The sequence below is a fragment of the Oncorhynchus keta genome, chromosome 27 (assembly GCF_023373465.1).
Source record: "Oncorhynchus keta strain PuntledgeMale-10-30-2019 chromosome 27, Oket_V2, whole genome shotgun sequence".
NCBI lineage: Eukaryota > Metazoa > Chordata > Actinopteri > Salmoniformes > Salmonidae > Oncorhynchus > Oncorhynchus keta.
In genome coordinates this window covers 39408964-39424087 of record NC_068447.1, presented here as the reverse complement: position 1 = coordinate 39424087, position 15124 = coordinate 39408964, and the positions used below count along the sequence as shown (strand labels likewise).

Sequence of the window (15124 nt, the reverse complement as noted above, 5' to 3'; positions counted from 1 at the left end):
CATAATCTTTGGTCAGATGTACCGCACGGCAACGTGGTGACGCAATCTGTGTACACACGGCGTGAGTAGCAGCTTGTTTCCTGAAAATAGAAATCCCCCAACTCACCTAATCAAACATTTGCTGTGTATGCGGATTGATTCGGTAGTTAGAGTGAGACGTTTGCTCCTGCGTGAAGTTCGTAGTGGCAGGCACGTGTCCATGAAATATAACCTAGCTAACAGTTTTGTTTTGATCGTACGACGATGCATTCTCGCCATTGCTAGGTGGGCTAGCTAACTAGCTAGTGCCTTATCTCTTCAATTTCCTGCAATTTATTTTGAGCAGCGTTCCAGATTTTGTGTCGTTGGAGTTCAACACTAGGTAGGTCATCAAGCCTTGTCCTCTCATCGGCTAACGTTAGCCGGCTTATTAGATATGCTGGGGTGTATTCACTAGTCTGATTTCGTTGCAAAACGTTTAGTTTGTTGTGAAATATTTTGCAATTGAAACCGTTTACTCCAAACGAAAACGAGAGTTTCTATTGGACAAATTCAATTAGGACCCTCCCCGTTTCGTTCTTTTTGTTTCCTAGAGTAAACGGTTTCGTTGCAAAATATTAATATTTATTTAACCAGGTAAGTTGACAGAACACGTTCTCATGTACAGCAACGACCTGGGGAATAGTTACAGGGGATGAATGAGCCAAATATAAGCTGGTGATGATCTGAGGGACAGCTTGGGAATTTAGCCAAGACAGTAGGGTTAACACCCCTACTCTTACAATAAGAGCATGGGATATTTAATGACCTCAGAGAGTCAGGACACCTGTTTAATATCCTATCTGAAAGACAGCACCCTACACAGGCACTCTGCCTCCGACTGGCCCTCCAACACCATTTCCAGCAGCATCTGGTCTCCCATCCAGGGACTGACCAGGACCAACCCTGCTTAGCTTCAGAAGCAAGCAAGCAGTGGAATGGAGGGTGGTATGCTGCTTGTTTTGTAATGTTTTGAAGCCATACAGAGCTGGTTACGATGGCTAAACTCTAATGTACTGATAGAGGAAAGACTCATTTTTTTTTTTTTTAAATGTATAAGGAAGGTATCATGTTTAAGGCTGCAATATGTGACTTTTTGGGCTACCTGACCAAATTCACATAGAAATCTGAGTTCTAGATGTCATTTTATTGAATGCAGTTCTGAGTGGTAGATGTGGTCCATGTGCACTATTTCTGTTTCCCGTTAAGTTTAGTTTTTGCTTCTTACTTTTGGTTTTGTACACCAGCTGAAAATACAATATTTTTAGTTATTGAAAACATATTTGACAATATTTAGTACAATGATTCTCTCTACACTTAACATTGCTTGTTTTGTCACAAACTGAAACTGTTACAATTTTAGCAACCAGGAAATGGTAGTGCGATTTCTGCATTTTGCATCTTTTTAATATAATGCAACTTTGGATTTGACCCCCTTCTCAAAAGTAAATGGTTTAGACCATTTGGCATTTTAGAGAGCTTGGTCCTTGTAACACTTATCAGTCTAATGATCTAATACACTTGTTCAACTTGAATAATAGAATATAAGTTTCAATTTCTGAAGTTCTAAATTTTCTGATCCACGCATGCGGGGTGGATTAGTGTTGCCTACACTATAAAATAAAGTGGTCTATTTAATGTGGTCCTTGGAGGCACACACTCACACCAGATATCCCCAAAGCAATGCTATACCATTCTAACAGCCATGGTGCATTGTCAGGACACCTAATGGAGTTACCTCTCTTGGTACTGTCACAGACCGCAAAGACATGGAGTTGTGCGTTTCAGACCCTGCAGGCTGCCCTTCAAATTCACTACAATGTTATCCTCAATCCCCTGCATATGCCAACACCTTGCATAGTCTAACAGCTAGCCTATATGTCGAAATTCCACTGGCTACCTGTTTTAAATGTTGTTTTGGAATTAATGTGTCACATATTAGTTTGCCGACAATCTTTTTTTAGTTGAGTTAATAAAGCTGCATGTAAACTTGATCTCTCTTTTGCTTTCTTGAGTAAGGCAGCTCCAAAATGCAGGTGTTTCAGCCTAGCGCAGTGCCATCAGAGGCCATCGGACTGTTAAATAGCCTTCACTAACACAGAGAGGCTTGCTGCCTACATACAGACTCAAATCATTGGCCACTTTAATAAATGGATCAGGAGTTACTTTAAATAATGCCACTTAAATAATGTTTACATATCTTACATTACTCATCTCACATGTACTGTATTTTATACCATCTATTGCATCTTGCCTATGCCGCTTGGTCATCGTGCATCCATATATTTTATATGTACATATTCTTATTCCATCCCTTTAGATTTGTGTGTATTAGGTAGTTGTTGTGGAATTGTTAGATAATACTGCACTGTCGGTACTAGAAGCACAAGCATTTCGCGACACTTGCATTAACATCTGCTAAACATGTGTATGTGACCGATAACATTTTATTTTATTGGCATTCTGTGGTGGTGGGACAGCTAGCGGGGAATATGGAGCGTGGGGGTTGGTAATGTTCCCTAGTTGTGCCGTGATTGGCTCAGTTTTCTGTCACTCTAGGGACACTACGTCACCGCCAAATGGTAGAGCTCGAAACTTCAAGCCCCTTGGGTGCTGCCATAGAGTTACATTAGAAGTGCCCATCCAAGAAAGCTCAAGGTCATTGACCACAGATAAAATTACGCCAAATCACGTATCTTCCGCAGCTTTGATTGGACTGATCATTCTTTCAAAATATTAGCTAGCAAGCTGGCAGTCGTCATCATCATGAATCAAGTCGACAATCTACTGGCAAGTCCTTTTTAATTCTTGTCATATGATGAGAAATAATGAAGAGAAATTATAGATAAAACATATCGGTGCTCATCGGCCATTGGACATGAACATTACACAACGAGTTGGAAATCTCACATTTAAAAATGAGTGGTTTGGAAGGAATCAGTGGCTAACTGCAAGCATTGCAAAGCAATCACTAGCCTGCTATTCAGTGGACTGGGTGTGTGGTCCCAATTCTGGTTTTAAGAGTATTTTTCCAAGCTTAAAAGGATAAACATTCTACATTGATCATGGTGACAATCCAGCATGACTTCTGCCTCACTCAAAACATCTGGGAAATCTGATTTTAATGAGTTCAAGATAGAGGTCGACCGATTAAGATTTTAACGCCGATACCGATTATTGGAGGACCCCATAAAAACGATACAGATTAATTGGACGATTTTATTTATTTATTTATTTAGGCTTATCTCTGAATGTAGGCTAATGCACGGCTTGCGTGTCCCCGTCGGACTCACGGGCTTCCCCCGAACACCTGTGATGGATGGGACGCGGGGTCGGTTAAAGCGCTGGGACAGGGATTTTAAGGTCCATTATTCTAACCTATTACAGGCCTAGATTAGACACTAGCCTCTATGTTGAACAAGTAGCCGTTAGCAGTATAGCAGAAACAAATTGCATAACGATGCCCCTGTTTTGGGATAACCTATGCATCCTTCATTCCTCCCATCCTTGAAGACATCGCCGGCGGATGTGTGAAAGGAGATTTTACACTAGGCAACCAAGTCATGTCAGTTTAGTGAACATTTCTATAGCCTATGATCATTGATCTAATATCAAATCAAAGTTTGTCTCGTGTGCCGAATACAACAGGTGAACAGTGAAATGCTTACTTACAAACTCTAACCAATAGTGCAAAAAAGGTGTTAGGTGAGCCTGTTATGTGCACATTGGAGGATTTTAGCTTGTAAATCTTGGAGGGGCAAACTCAACATTTATGTTTTATGCATGCCAGCAAAGCCACAACACTAAACGATACATTAATTGCACTATAACGGTGACAAACGGTAACCATAAACTGTCCCAACAGCAGAGCTTTCTTTACAGTACCATGGAGTGAATCCTTACCACTGCTACACCTGGCTATCAGTGGAGCTTTGTCTGGCAGCAAACCAGTTCATTCAACCTCTTTTACTGTGTTTTTAAAAAAGATAGCTGATATGGCTGACTTGTTCAACAAATGTGGAGTATACTGACAATTGAGATGTATAAACTATAGCACAAGGGAACGATGAGCGGATAAGAGGCAAATCCGTAATTTCGATTAAGACATTTTAATGAGCGAGCTAAGACGGACGTAGTCAATATAATTAACTGGATTGTCGTTTCTCTTTGCTTATTTGAGCTAGTCATGCCATATAAGGGACTTGGTCTATCTTCTGTATAACACCCCTGCCTTGTCACAACACAACTAATTAGCTTAAACGCATTAAGAAGGAAAGAAATTCCACAAAATCACTTAACAACACCCACCTGTTAATTTCAATGTATTCCAGGTGACTACCTAATGAAGCTGGTTGAGAGAATGCCAAGCGTGTGCAAAGCTGTCATCAAGGCAAGGGGTGGCTACTTTGAAGAAGTTTATATTTTAGATTCTTCAAAGTAACCACCCGTTGCCTTGATGACAGCTTTGCAAACTCTTGGCATTCTCTCAAACAGCTTCACCTAGAATGCTTTTCCAACAGTCTTGAAGAAGTTCCCACATATGCTGAGCACTTGTTGTTTGCTTTTCCTTCACTCTTCGGTCCAACTCATCCTAAACCACCTCAATTGGGTTGAGGTCGAGTGATTGTGGAGGCCAGATCTGATGCAGCACCCCATCACTCTCCTTCTTGGTCAAATAACCGGTACACAGCCTGGAGATGTGTTCGGTTATTGTCCTGTTGAAAAACAAATGATAGTCCCACTAAGCCCAAACCAGATGGGATGGCGTAAGGCTGCAGAATGCTGTGGTAGCCATGCTGGTTAAGTGTGCCTTGAATTCTAAATAAATCACTGACAGTGTCACCAGCAAAGCACCATCACACCACCTCTATGCTTCACGGTGGGATCCACACATGCAGGGATCATCTGTTGACCTACTCCGCGTCTCACAAAGACAGGCGATTGGAACCAAAAATCTCAAATTGATGAAATTAGCCTGTTCATGTAAAAATGACCAAATACACTGTTTACACTAAAACTACCAAAACGAGATATTATGGTGAACCTGAAAAAATAGAATCCGAATGATTTGAAAACCCCAATCAGCAGTTGGATGCGAGTTGTGTGTCTACTCCGGTAAAAGACCAGCGCATTTGGTAACAATGAACCAGCTAATTGCATTGGCTTTCACTCAACTAATAAAGCCTATGCTTTACTAATGAAGCCTATGCAAAGCTATACCTGGCAAAAGCCATTTTTACAAGCATATGAAGGTGAATATCCTATAACAGGGATAGTTGTAGACTAAACTCCACTCCACGGTGAAGGAAGTTAACCAAAGGCATACAGGCAAGACCAGGTGTAGGGCGAATCGATGTAGCTAGATTCCACAAGGTCAATACTTTAAAAAAGAAGTGAATAGTGAAATGCCAACCTTGTACCTATATTTGTCCTCTGTAGTTGCTTGCTTTTCTTTGCTGAAATCTGTACTTTTTCAATAAATGTTAATCAAATACACACACGGACTGTTTGCTCGTTGCTGTTGCTCGGTAGTGGTATTAAAAATAACAAGGTGGGCGTTTTTCATGATTCACATTTTTTTTTAAATATTGGTCTTCTACAAATCGACATAGTCGGAGCTAGATTCCGCAAAGCCTGGTGTCGGCTCCAGCCTTTGGTGAAGTTCATCAGAAACGTCCTTCACCACGAAGTGAGGTTTAGTCCGCTAGGATAGGCCTGCCTCTCGTTGACACGAGCAACTGTCTCCCGCACTGTTGTTATCTGACAGTCGTAGTCAGTTACATGCATAAAAGTTCAATAGGCTATGTATGAGCTGGATGCATCATTTCAGACACAACAGAGAAGATATTTTCGGAATAAAACCATAATAAAATAAAACCAACATGTACTGAATGGTTATTCTTACCGTTTTAATCGGTTTTCTGACCGACGCTTGCTTAATTTGGATCCGTTTGGGCTCCCTCGGACTGATGCGCTAGTATCTTAGGCACAGGTCCCCGGTTTAAATGTTTATCGGTGACAGTTACACATTAGGGATGTATCTTTCCCTTTCAAGAAGATTTGATTTGCATCTAGATATGTGGGGTCCATATGTCACATAAACACATTTTCCATTCAAAATGTAAATTGCTGCTGATGGAGCTCATTAGCTGGCCCTCTCCAATCTATCTGTGTGTGTGTGTGTGTGCAAATGATGTATGTGTCTATGGTATATGGAGACACCTGAGCTGAATTATGAGGGAGGAAACTAGGCACTTGCACCCCCCCCCACACACACACACAAACACACATATTTGTTATAACTAATATTGATCAATATTTATCTTTAAAAATGTGCTATGACATAGCCAATGAATAGGCACAACTTTTGATTTCACCTCAGTCTCATAATCAAATGGTTTAAACCGTTAGGAAGTTTTGATGGACTCCAATTGAGCTCCTCTTCTTCTCCCACTTCGACCACGCCGCGCTGTTGGCAAAAATGATGTCCTTGTTATGACTAGCTAGCCAAGAACAACACTATTATAGTCAAGTGATGAGGCTATCCACCTTACCCAGGGTTGTTGTTGTAGACAGGTGTGTTCATCAGTCCATGAGCAAGCAAGGACACTGAACCTGGAAGAAGCCATGGCTAACTACTGGAGGACGGCTTGGCGCAGACACCTTCTGGCTGTGTCCATGGCCCTGTTCTGCCTGCTCCACAACCCCATGGACGTCCATGCCCGGCCAGCTAACATGTCATCCCTGAAGGACAAGAACAGCCCCACCAGTAAGGAGGAGAATGAGATCCTTCCCCCAGACCATCTGAACGGGATGAAGCTGGAGATGGATGGTCACATCAATAAAGGCTTCCACCAGGAGGTGTTCCTGGGTAAGGAGATGGAGGAGTTTGAAGAGGACTCTGAGCCCAGGAGGAACAGGAACAAGCTCATTGACATCTTCAGAAAGTAAGTGGGGATGACTGGCTTTCAATGTCTTGACTCATGAGTCATATACATCCTCTCTGTGTTGTGTACATCCACCAGATGTTTCCAGTTTTATCTGTGCAGAGTGCCTGCGTTGCATTTCTATCATTTTGTGTGGGCCATTGTGAAATGGTGTGTAGGTGCGAGGTTGTAATTACGATAAATCCACATTTCTTAGTTGGGAGTTTGGATCATGTCTAAGTAACCTATACCCATCCCGTTAATGTGTACACCGTTCGTGGTCCGGTTCCTATTTTAAAGGATCGGGTGGGCACGAACAAATGAGGCTAGATTATCTCTTATGATAAACAAAGCAGTGTTCCTGAGAATGGAGACGTGAGTGCACCGACTAGGTCAACCACAGCAGTCTTAAGTAAATATCTGGCCTTATCCACCCCATACTGGGTAAGCTAGGTGTCAAGTAGTAAAAGCTAGGAGTCTGATTTTGTAAATACTGTTGAAGCGAAACAGTCCAGGTATTTTAGTCCGACTTGTCACCCTCGCCAAATTTCAAGGTGCCTTGACAAATCCTCACCACCGTTCCATTATCTTGACCCTATATGGCGAAGGAGTGACTGTGTTGGAAAAGCATGAAAGCTGAAACATTTTCAAAGCATATTTTGAGCTAAGGTTGCATCTTACTTAGTTAGAAAAATATCAAAAATAATCTGGGTTTGTGCCTGAAGCAGATATATGAGAGTGGGTTTGAATAAACTACTTGAACTTGATATTCCATTTGAGTGTTTGTTTGACTGTCTTCAGGGTGGACTTTAATAAAGATAAGAGCGTCAGTGCCAAGGAGATGCAGCGCTGGATCGTGGAGAAGACAGAAGAACACTTCCAGGAGGCTGTGAGAGAGAACAAGATGAGCTTCCATGCTGTGGACCCAGATGGAGATGGTAAGCGAGACGACAGTCGTATCTGGATGAAAACAGACTGAAACAAGCAGGGACTACCTGGACTTGTTCAGTAATAACCAATATTTTTCATTTTCTGTAGCTGTGGACTAATGAATACAACCCTGATACATAGCCATGATGGTGGCCTATTCGTTGAGAGCAATGTGTTTGTTACCGACACTGATGTCCTACAGTTAGGCCTCCGACCTGAAATATGTGGGCCACAATACATCTCAGACCTGAAATGTGTGGGCCACAATACATCTCAGACCTGAAATGTGTGGGCCACAATACATCTCAGACCTGAAATGTGTGGGCCACAATACATCTCAGACCTGAAATGTGTGGGTCACAATACATCTCAGACCTGAAATGTGTGGGTCACAATACATCTCAGACCTGAAATGTGTGGGCCACAAAACATCTCAGACCTGAAATGTGTGGGCCACAATACATCTCAGACCTGAAATGTGTGGGCCACAATACATCTCAGACCTGAAATGTGTGGGCCACAATACATCTCAGACCTGAAATGTGTGGGCCACAATACATCTCAGACCTGAAATGTGTGGGCCACAATACATCTCAGACCTGAAATGTGTGGGCCACAATACATCTCAGACCTGAAATGTGTGGGTCACAATACATCTCAGACCTGAAATGTGTGGGTCACAATACATCTCAGACCTGAAATGTGTGGGCCACAAAACATCTCAGACCTGAAATGTGTGGGCCACAATACATCTCAGACCTGATGACAATACAGCACTGTTTACCAAAACTGCCTCAATCCTTCCTAAACGGTCTAGCCCCAATCCCTAAACCGTTATATTCTCGTCATAGGCCATGTGACATGGGATGAATACCGGGTGAAGTTTCTGGCCAGCAAAGGATTCAACAAGAAGGAAATGGCTGACAAGATAAAGAACAGGGAAGAACTGAAGGTAGACGAGGAGAGTAAGTTTATCCACAATGATACGACCTGCACAACACTTCTGGTTGTCGTCTGTGCATTTCTACTGATTAATCAGGAATTCTGGCTTTTCTGACTCCTCTTTTCATACTATCATTGAAACTGACCTACCCCCAAACCAATATCATTTCCCCCCCCTAAGTTTTCCCGATCACATCCCGATAGTAGCCTATTGCCCCTAGCTCTTCCAGTGATGCTTGTACTTACTGTCTCTTCACAGCCCAGGAGGTGCTGGAGAGTCTGAAGGACCGCTGGTTCCAGGCTGATAACCCCCCAGCCGACCAGCTGCTGAACGAGGAAGAGTTCCTCTCCTTCCTGCACCCGGAGCACAGCAAAGGAATGCTCAAATACATGGTCAAGGAGATTGTTCGCGACCTAGGTACGGTCTTCTCTACTCGCTCACATTTAGTTTGGATTTGAATTCAGTTGAAGTGATAGTTAAGAGTATGAAAAGGAGAATGAATTAAAGGTGGAAGACAAACATGCAGAATGAATACATAAGTTGTGGATGCCCATGATCGATCATGAAAAGTGTTACTATAAAGCCATCTGAGTGTGATGTGTATTTGTTGTGTTGTTTTTACAGACCAGGACAGTGACAAGAAGCTGACTCTGTCGGAGTTCATCTCCCTGCCCATGGGCACTGTGGAGAACCAGCAGGCTCAGGACATAGATGATGACTGGGTACGAGAGAGGAAGAAGGAGTTTGAGGAGGTCATCGATGGCAACCATGATGGCATCGTAACCATGGAGGAACTACAGGTGGGTGCCGTGTGTGCTGGTTATACTGCAGGACCTGATGGCATGGCCTTTTCTAATAAAAAAGGGGTTTGGGTGGGCGTGGCTAAATTTGACAGAACCCGCCTCATCTTGGCGCTGAATAATTTTTTTATCAATTTTTTTTTAAAGAACACTTCCTGCAGTTCTACACATTTTCCATGGAGCTGAAAGAAACTTTAACAACTTTTGCCGTTTTAAAAGCAAATGTCCTATAAACAACACATTTCCTCCCATTCTATGCATTTTGCCATGGCTAATGCTGTTTTTTAAATAACAAATAAATACTACTAAATTCATTGTTTTTGGAATTCTCAATTCTCCCTCACTGTGTAGTTCATATTTTGGTGCTTGTTAGTTCTCAAAGATATTATAAAATATATATATATATATATATGTATATAGCTCCATTATCCATACTTTGTATATGATTTTAGTAGTTTAAGCTTACACAAAGTGTTTTTCCATCAAACATTTTTTTTATCCCTGGTTTCCTTCTTCCCCCCGTGCTCTCTCTGCTCTCCAGGAGTACATGGACCCGATGAACGAGTACAACGCGCTGAACGAGGCTAAGCAGATGATTGCTGTGGCTGACGAGAACCAGAACCACAACTTGGAACTGGAGGAGATTCTCAAGTACAGCGAATACTTCACTGGCAGCAAGCTCATGGACTATGCCCGGAATGTTCACGAGGAGTTCTAAAGCTCTAAAGACGAACTGTCCTACAAAATCCTTCCCTTTCCCTTCTAATGGGGGCATCCTGGTAAGTCTGCTCTAACGACAGGTCTGTCTTGAAGAAAAAAAAGCTTCATGTTGGGATGTTTTAGTGTGCAATTGTGTTTAAATCCTAGTCCCAGCCGACTGACCCGCCCTGGCCTCCTCTACTGACTCTTAAAGTAAGGCCTAAAACATCCTTCATATCTGGACTGTCTGCCTCTTCTAAACATCCTATCAGAATGAACCATAGCCGAAGTCTGCCTTCTGTCTACAGTGGTACTCAAGTTGAATCGTCTTACCTCTATGTATTGGTCTTTTTCAGTGCATTCGAGACACTACGTCACCTTCATGGTTCATTTGTGTGGATGCTATATTGTGAAATGTATGTATATGAGGAATTCAAACAAGATTCCTTTTTTTTCTCCCCTCTATCGAAGTAGTGTAAATTAAGGATTACACAATCAAACCTATTATTTGTAGCAGGGCCTCTAATTTGACTCCAAACATGTTGATTTTAAACTCGCACAACAATGGTAAATCCAAAATAAAGAAATCACATGTTTTCATTGCCATTTTAAAAATTAGCTATAGCCTTCCTGTGTACCACAATGTTGCTTGGAAGTAACTAGTCTTTACGAAGTTGGCAATCATGTCCATGATTGAGCTGAACCACAGTAACCACTGTATTCTCCACACTCACTGACTCCATAATGTGCTTGCTGCCCTTGTACTAAAGGTTACACTGGTACATTTTTAATAGGTGTTTATGATTCTCTGATCTGTTCTTTACAATTAGTGCTTGTGTGATAATTATGTTTTAACTCCCTGCTGCAATAGGTCATATTTTATTTCCAATACATTTGTTTACGTTTGTATCTATAATTCCAAATGGGATTGTGCATTTTAAGCATCTCCAAAATGCTAGTCGATTGTCAAAATCTCGGTTTAATGTTTGAAACTGGTGTAAGAAATTAACTTATTTATTTATTTGTTGTTGGTGTGCGTTTTTTGTTTTCTCTTAAAGACATTTTTCTAAATCAGTAAAAAATAATATTCAGTATTTTCCCAGTGTTGTATTTTGTTGTTCAATACTTGTGTTTTATTCAGGTTATGATAATTAAGAAATCCCCTTGTCATGCTTTGCCAAAGCTCTATAATATATGTATAATATGCATTCATCAATTGTTTTCCTGCTTCAAGGACAATATCCTGTGGAGATATCAGTAATTTGGATCCCTCTTGAGCTCCTGTCATCTCATTGAATTTATAAAAGAAAAAGCTCATGCTATCAGAATGTGACAACGCTTTATACATTGTATTCCCGATTTACTTGTAAACCAATAAATATTTCTCAATCTCTGACCATACTTTGTACTCTGTGTTATGCGTCCATAAATGTTTAATAATTTTAGCACACTAACTTGATGGCCAATAGTTTTCCACTAGGCTTTTTAAATGGTACAACATTTTTGAGCTCGCCATGAGTGGAGCTTCCCTCATTCTGTTTTTATTTGTAGTAGTTGCCATGAGTGGAGCTTCCCTCATTCTGTTTTTATTTGTAGTAGTTGCCATGAGTGGAGCTTCCCTCATTCTGTTTTTATTTGTAGTAGTTGCTATGAGACCATTGTTGTTTTCTGAATCAAAATTCTGTGAACCGCATTGGCTTTCTACAGCCACCCACAGAAATTGTCAAAACAATAACATTAGGCCTTGAATTATCAATTATCTTATTTATGACCAAATATTATAAACATGTCTGTAAATTTGTCAGACTATTTCAAAAGCTATTTTGGCGAAAACCTTCGAGACCAGCTATTGTGAGTAAAAAAATATGACATTTAACCTAGACGTTGAAGGAACTTTTCGCCCTAAAATGTTAGCAGCTTCTATCTGTTCCATTTAATGTATGACTTTCCTCTCCCTACCCAAACACAACATTATGATTAGCAGAAGGCTCATGGTTTATGTTAAGAAGAAATAAGATAGTCAACCCCACTGACCATTTTGACAGGAAGGCCACGTCCGCAGCAGATGAGATGCTGGCCCCCTCCTCCCGTCTACTGCAGAAGAGACGGGAGGCCATGGAGGTCAACAATGCTATGACGCTGCAAAGAGAGGTACATATATATATTTTTTTTGTCTCATTGAACCTCAAACCGACAATTCCTGGCAATAAAATTATGACGAATTAGTACAATCCTCTAAGTCAAGTCTCCACACAATCCTCCTGTATGATATGGTCTCACTTTACATTCGGTTTGGGTTTCAGGATTTTGAGTCAACTCTCAGAGCCCTGAGAATCCGCAAGGATGAGCTCATAGAGAAGGAGGGCCAGATGAAGGAATATCTGCAGAAATTTGACAACTTTCTGAAGGTACGGTCATAGCTTCTGAACATCACTTCTTAGACTAAACTATTGAGCCCGTCAGACTTTGAGATGAATTGGTCATGCTCTTCCGTGATCTCATTTCAGGAGAACGAGGTGAAACGATGTCGAGCTGTTAGGAAGGCCGGCCGAGAGAGGGAACTGACCAATCAGAAGCAGGTGGACCTGCTCACTCTCCAGGAGGAGACGAAAGCTCTCATCAAAGAGAGGGACCGTCTGGAGAAACGAGTGCAGAAGAATGCCATATACCCCCATTACCTTGATAAAGTGGTACAGGCCAGTGAACAGGTAGGTCATAGTGAGGATTAGAACTCTTGAGGTAGTGTGTGATTTGACTGGCCTTCACAGACAAACCAATCCCTAGCCACTTGTATCTGACCAGATTGGATAGCTCTAAGCAATATATTGGTGACTCAATCTTGCCCTGTGATAAGCCAGGTGGAATATTGTAGCCATATTGCTGACACCTGTCCCATCCTCTTAGGTCTACACAAGAGCCTAAACCGTAGGGGTTAGGTGTTGATTTGGAATTCCTTTTGTGCATCTCAGTTTCAGGAGGCCAGACAGGTGATGTCTCGCTACGACACGTTGATGCTGACCCGGGAGGACCTGGTGCGGACCACCCAGCAGAACCAGGACAGCACGGAGAACGCCCGGGCCCAGCTGGCCCGCTTCACAGAGCAGAGCAATGACACCCTGCTGCACTACAACAACACTCTGGCCCAGCTACAGAGCCAGCTGGACAAGGCCCGCGCTGAGGGCATGATCTGGGTGAGACATGAGATGATCGCGCTCCCTATGGGTATTTTACAGCGATTGATCTCTGAGGGACAGTATCCCAGACACGGCTTAATAAAGCTAGTCCTGAACCTCCCCCTTTTCAGTTTGTGTCCGGGACACCAGCCCTGAGTGTCCTCAAAGGGAACCAAGTGTCTGATCAAAGGATGATAATTTCTCTCTTGATATACAGGAATCGAGATGGGCCCACATTCAGAACACAGCTGCCAAGAAGACACTGCTGTTGGGCACAATCAAGATGGCCACTCTTAATCTGTACCAGTGTGTGTGCAAGAGGGCGAAAGACACTGGGGAATCGCCTATTGCTCCAGAGGACACTATTAAGCAGCTGGAGAAGGTACTTTAGGGTACTGTTAACTCACAACTCATTATTACTCATGAACTCACAGCACATCATAGGGGGGTAGAAATGATTAGCATCCTGATATGTGACTATTGTGCTCTGATGCATAATTTGTCTCTGATCACAGGGATTTCCTTCATCTGCCAGAATATATAGCGGATATCATATATTGACCAGACATTTGCATAGATTGTGAATCCTCTATTACTCATTCATCAACTCTCAGGTATTCAGAGGGCATTTCCACTAGACCAGCGTGTTCAAAAGCATAACTAATATGACTTATTTTGACAGATCCAGACCTTCCTAGCCGATCTGATCTGCATTTGGGAGGAGGTGAACAAGCCGGATCAGCCAGGGCCAACCGGACACAGATAGATGATCCGCATCCATCAATAGAGCTGTTTTGTATGAAAGTTTAGATTCTATACTATATTGTCATTGCCCTTTGCTTATCAACAAAAAGCATTATTGCACTGATCAGATCAAAAATAAAATATATTTTGAGACATGGATAGTGTATTTTCTGGGGGGGGGGGATTGATTACAGTGTGTTCTATGTAGCACTTCACATAGTAAGATTGTATGAATGACCGTGTCACAAACCATTCACTCTTATATCCAACAGCTATTTATATACTCATGAATCATCATTGGCTTCAATACAATTCACCAAATGAATCCAAGGTTGACTGAATATTATCACCATTTGCAATGCGGTCTAATGGACTGTGGTTACTTAGTGTGAGCTGCCCAATCGGATTTCTACTTTACACATTAACAAGTTCACATACACCATCATTGCACATGACAAGATCCTAACTATCAACAGCACTATTGACTTATAAGGCCTAGACAGCCTACTAAACGGATCCTTTTAACACGGGCTGGTTTCCTGGACGTGGAGGCATTCTCCATTGAACATACTTTTCAGTCCAAGAGTTAGCTTAACCAAGTTACAGGGGCCTATCAATAGGCCTAAAGTGGTAATGATGTACACGTGATTGGTGTGTGGGAATCACGTGTTAAAGGGCCTTTGACAGGCGCTTCGGTAACATGCTGGAGAAGATGCACTCCTCCATGTCCTTATATGGACAGTGAAGCTGAAACTTTTAACATGGCTTTATTCTCTAGCATTTTGGATTTGATCCAATGTTTATCAGGCGACATCGTCACCTTTTGAGAGTATTTTCATTACATCTGTTTTTCCGTTTAGAAATGAAAGCACTTTATATATGTAGTCCCAT

At 41.9% G+C, this 15124-nt stretch overlaps 2 protein-coding genes and 1 long non-coding RNA gene across 4 annotated transcripts; 2 read left to right on the top strand and 1 right to left on the bottom strand.

Moving 5' to 3' along the window:
- Window positions 1-60: 60 nt before the first annotated feature.
- LOC118360002 (45 kDa calcium-binding protein-like) lies at window positions 61-11713 on the top strand. Its single transcript, XM_035738999.2, has 7 exons — window positions 61-361; window positions 6591-6965; window positions 7746-7882; window positions 8726-8839; window positions 9076-9234; window positions 9442-9617; window positions 10159-11713. The coding sequence occupies exons 2-7, from the start codon at window positions 6646-6648 to the stop codon at window positions 10333-10335; spliced, it is 1083 nt and encodes a 360-aa protein (XP_035594892.1). The 5' UTR covers window positions 61-361; window positions 6591-6645; the 3' UTR covers window positions 10336-11713.
- LOC127912538 (uncharacterized) lies at window positions 7899-8693 on the bottom strand. Of its 2 annotated transcripts, none has more exons than XR_008083105.1 (3): window positions 8602-8693; window positions 8314-8505; window positions 7899-8217 (listed from the first exon to the last, which is right to left on the bottom strand). It is a non-coding gene; the product is annotated as an uncharacterized LOC127912538 (long non-coding RNA). The 2 variants fall into 2 exon arrangements; XR_008083106.1 differs by having other exon boundaries at window positions 8634-8693.
- Window positions 11714-12314: 601 nt separating the features above from the next.
- Window positions 12315-14653, top strand: LOC118360330 (coiled-coil domain-containing protein 42-like). Its single transcript, XM_035739613.2, has 6 exons — window positions 12315-12467; window positions 12620-12724; window positions 12824-13024; window positions 13286-13507; window positions 13707-13871; window positions 14172-14653. Exons 1-6 carry the CDS (start codon window positions 12315-12317, stop codon window positions 14253-14255), a joined length of 930 nt encoding a protein of 309 aa, XP_035595506.1. The 3' UTR covers window positions 14256-14653.
- The last annotated feature ends 471 nt before the right edge of the window (window positions 14654-15124 follow it).

Bases quoted from the DNA above. Each gene is read 5' to 3' on its own strand.
- LOC118360330 (XM_035739613.2), top strand. From the start codon at position 12,315: ATGTTAAGAAGAAATAAGATAGTCAACCCCACTGACCATTTTGACAGG. The intron at 12,468-12,619 runs GTACATATATAT...TTTGGGTTTCAG, and splicing joins CTATGACGCTGCAAAGAGAG to GATTTTGAGTCAACTCTCAG. The intron at 12,725-12,823 runs GTACGGTCATAG...ATCTCATTTCAG, and splicing joins AATTTGACAACTTTCTGAAG to GAGAACGAGGTGAAACGATG.
- LOC118360002 (XM_035738999.2), top strand. From the start codon at position 6,646: ATGGCTAACTACTGGAGGACGGCTTGGCGCAGACACCTTCTGGCTGTG. The intron at 6,966-7,745 runs GTAAGTGGGGAT...GACTGTCTTCAG, and splicing joins CTCATTGACATCTTCAGAAA to GGTGGACTTTAATAAAGATA. The intron at 9,618-10,158 runs GTGGGTGCCGTG...TCTGCTCTCCAG, and splicing joins TAACCATGGAGGAACTACAG to GAGTACATGGACCCGATGAA.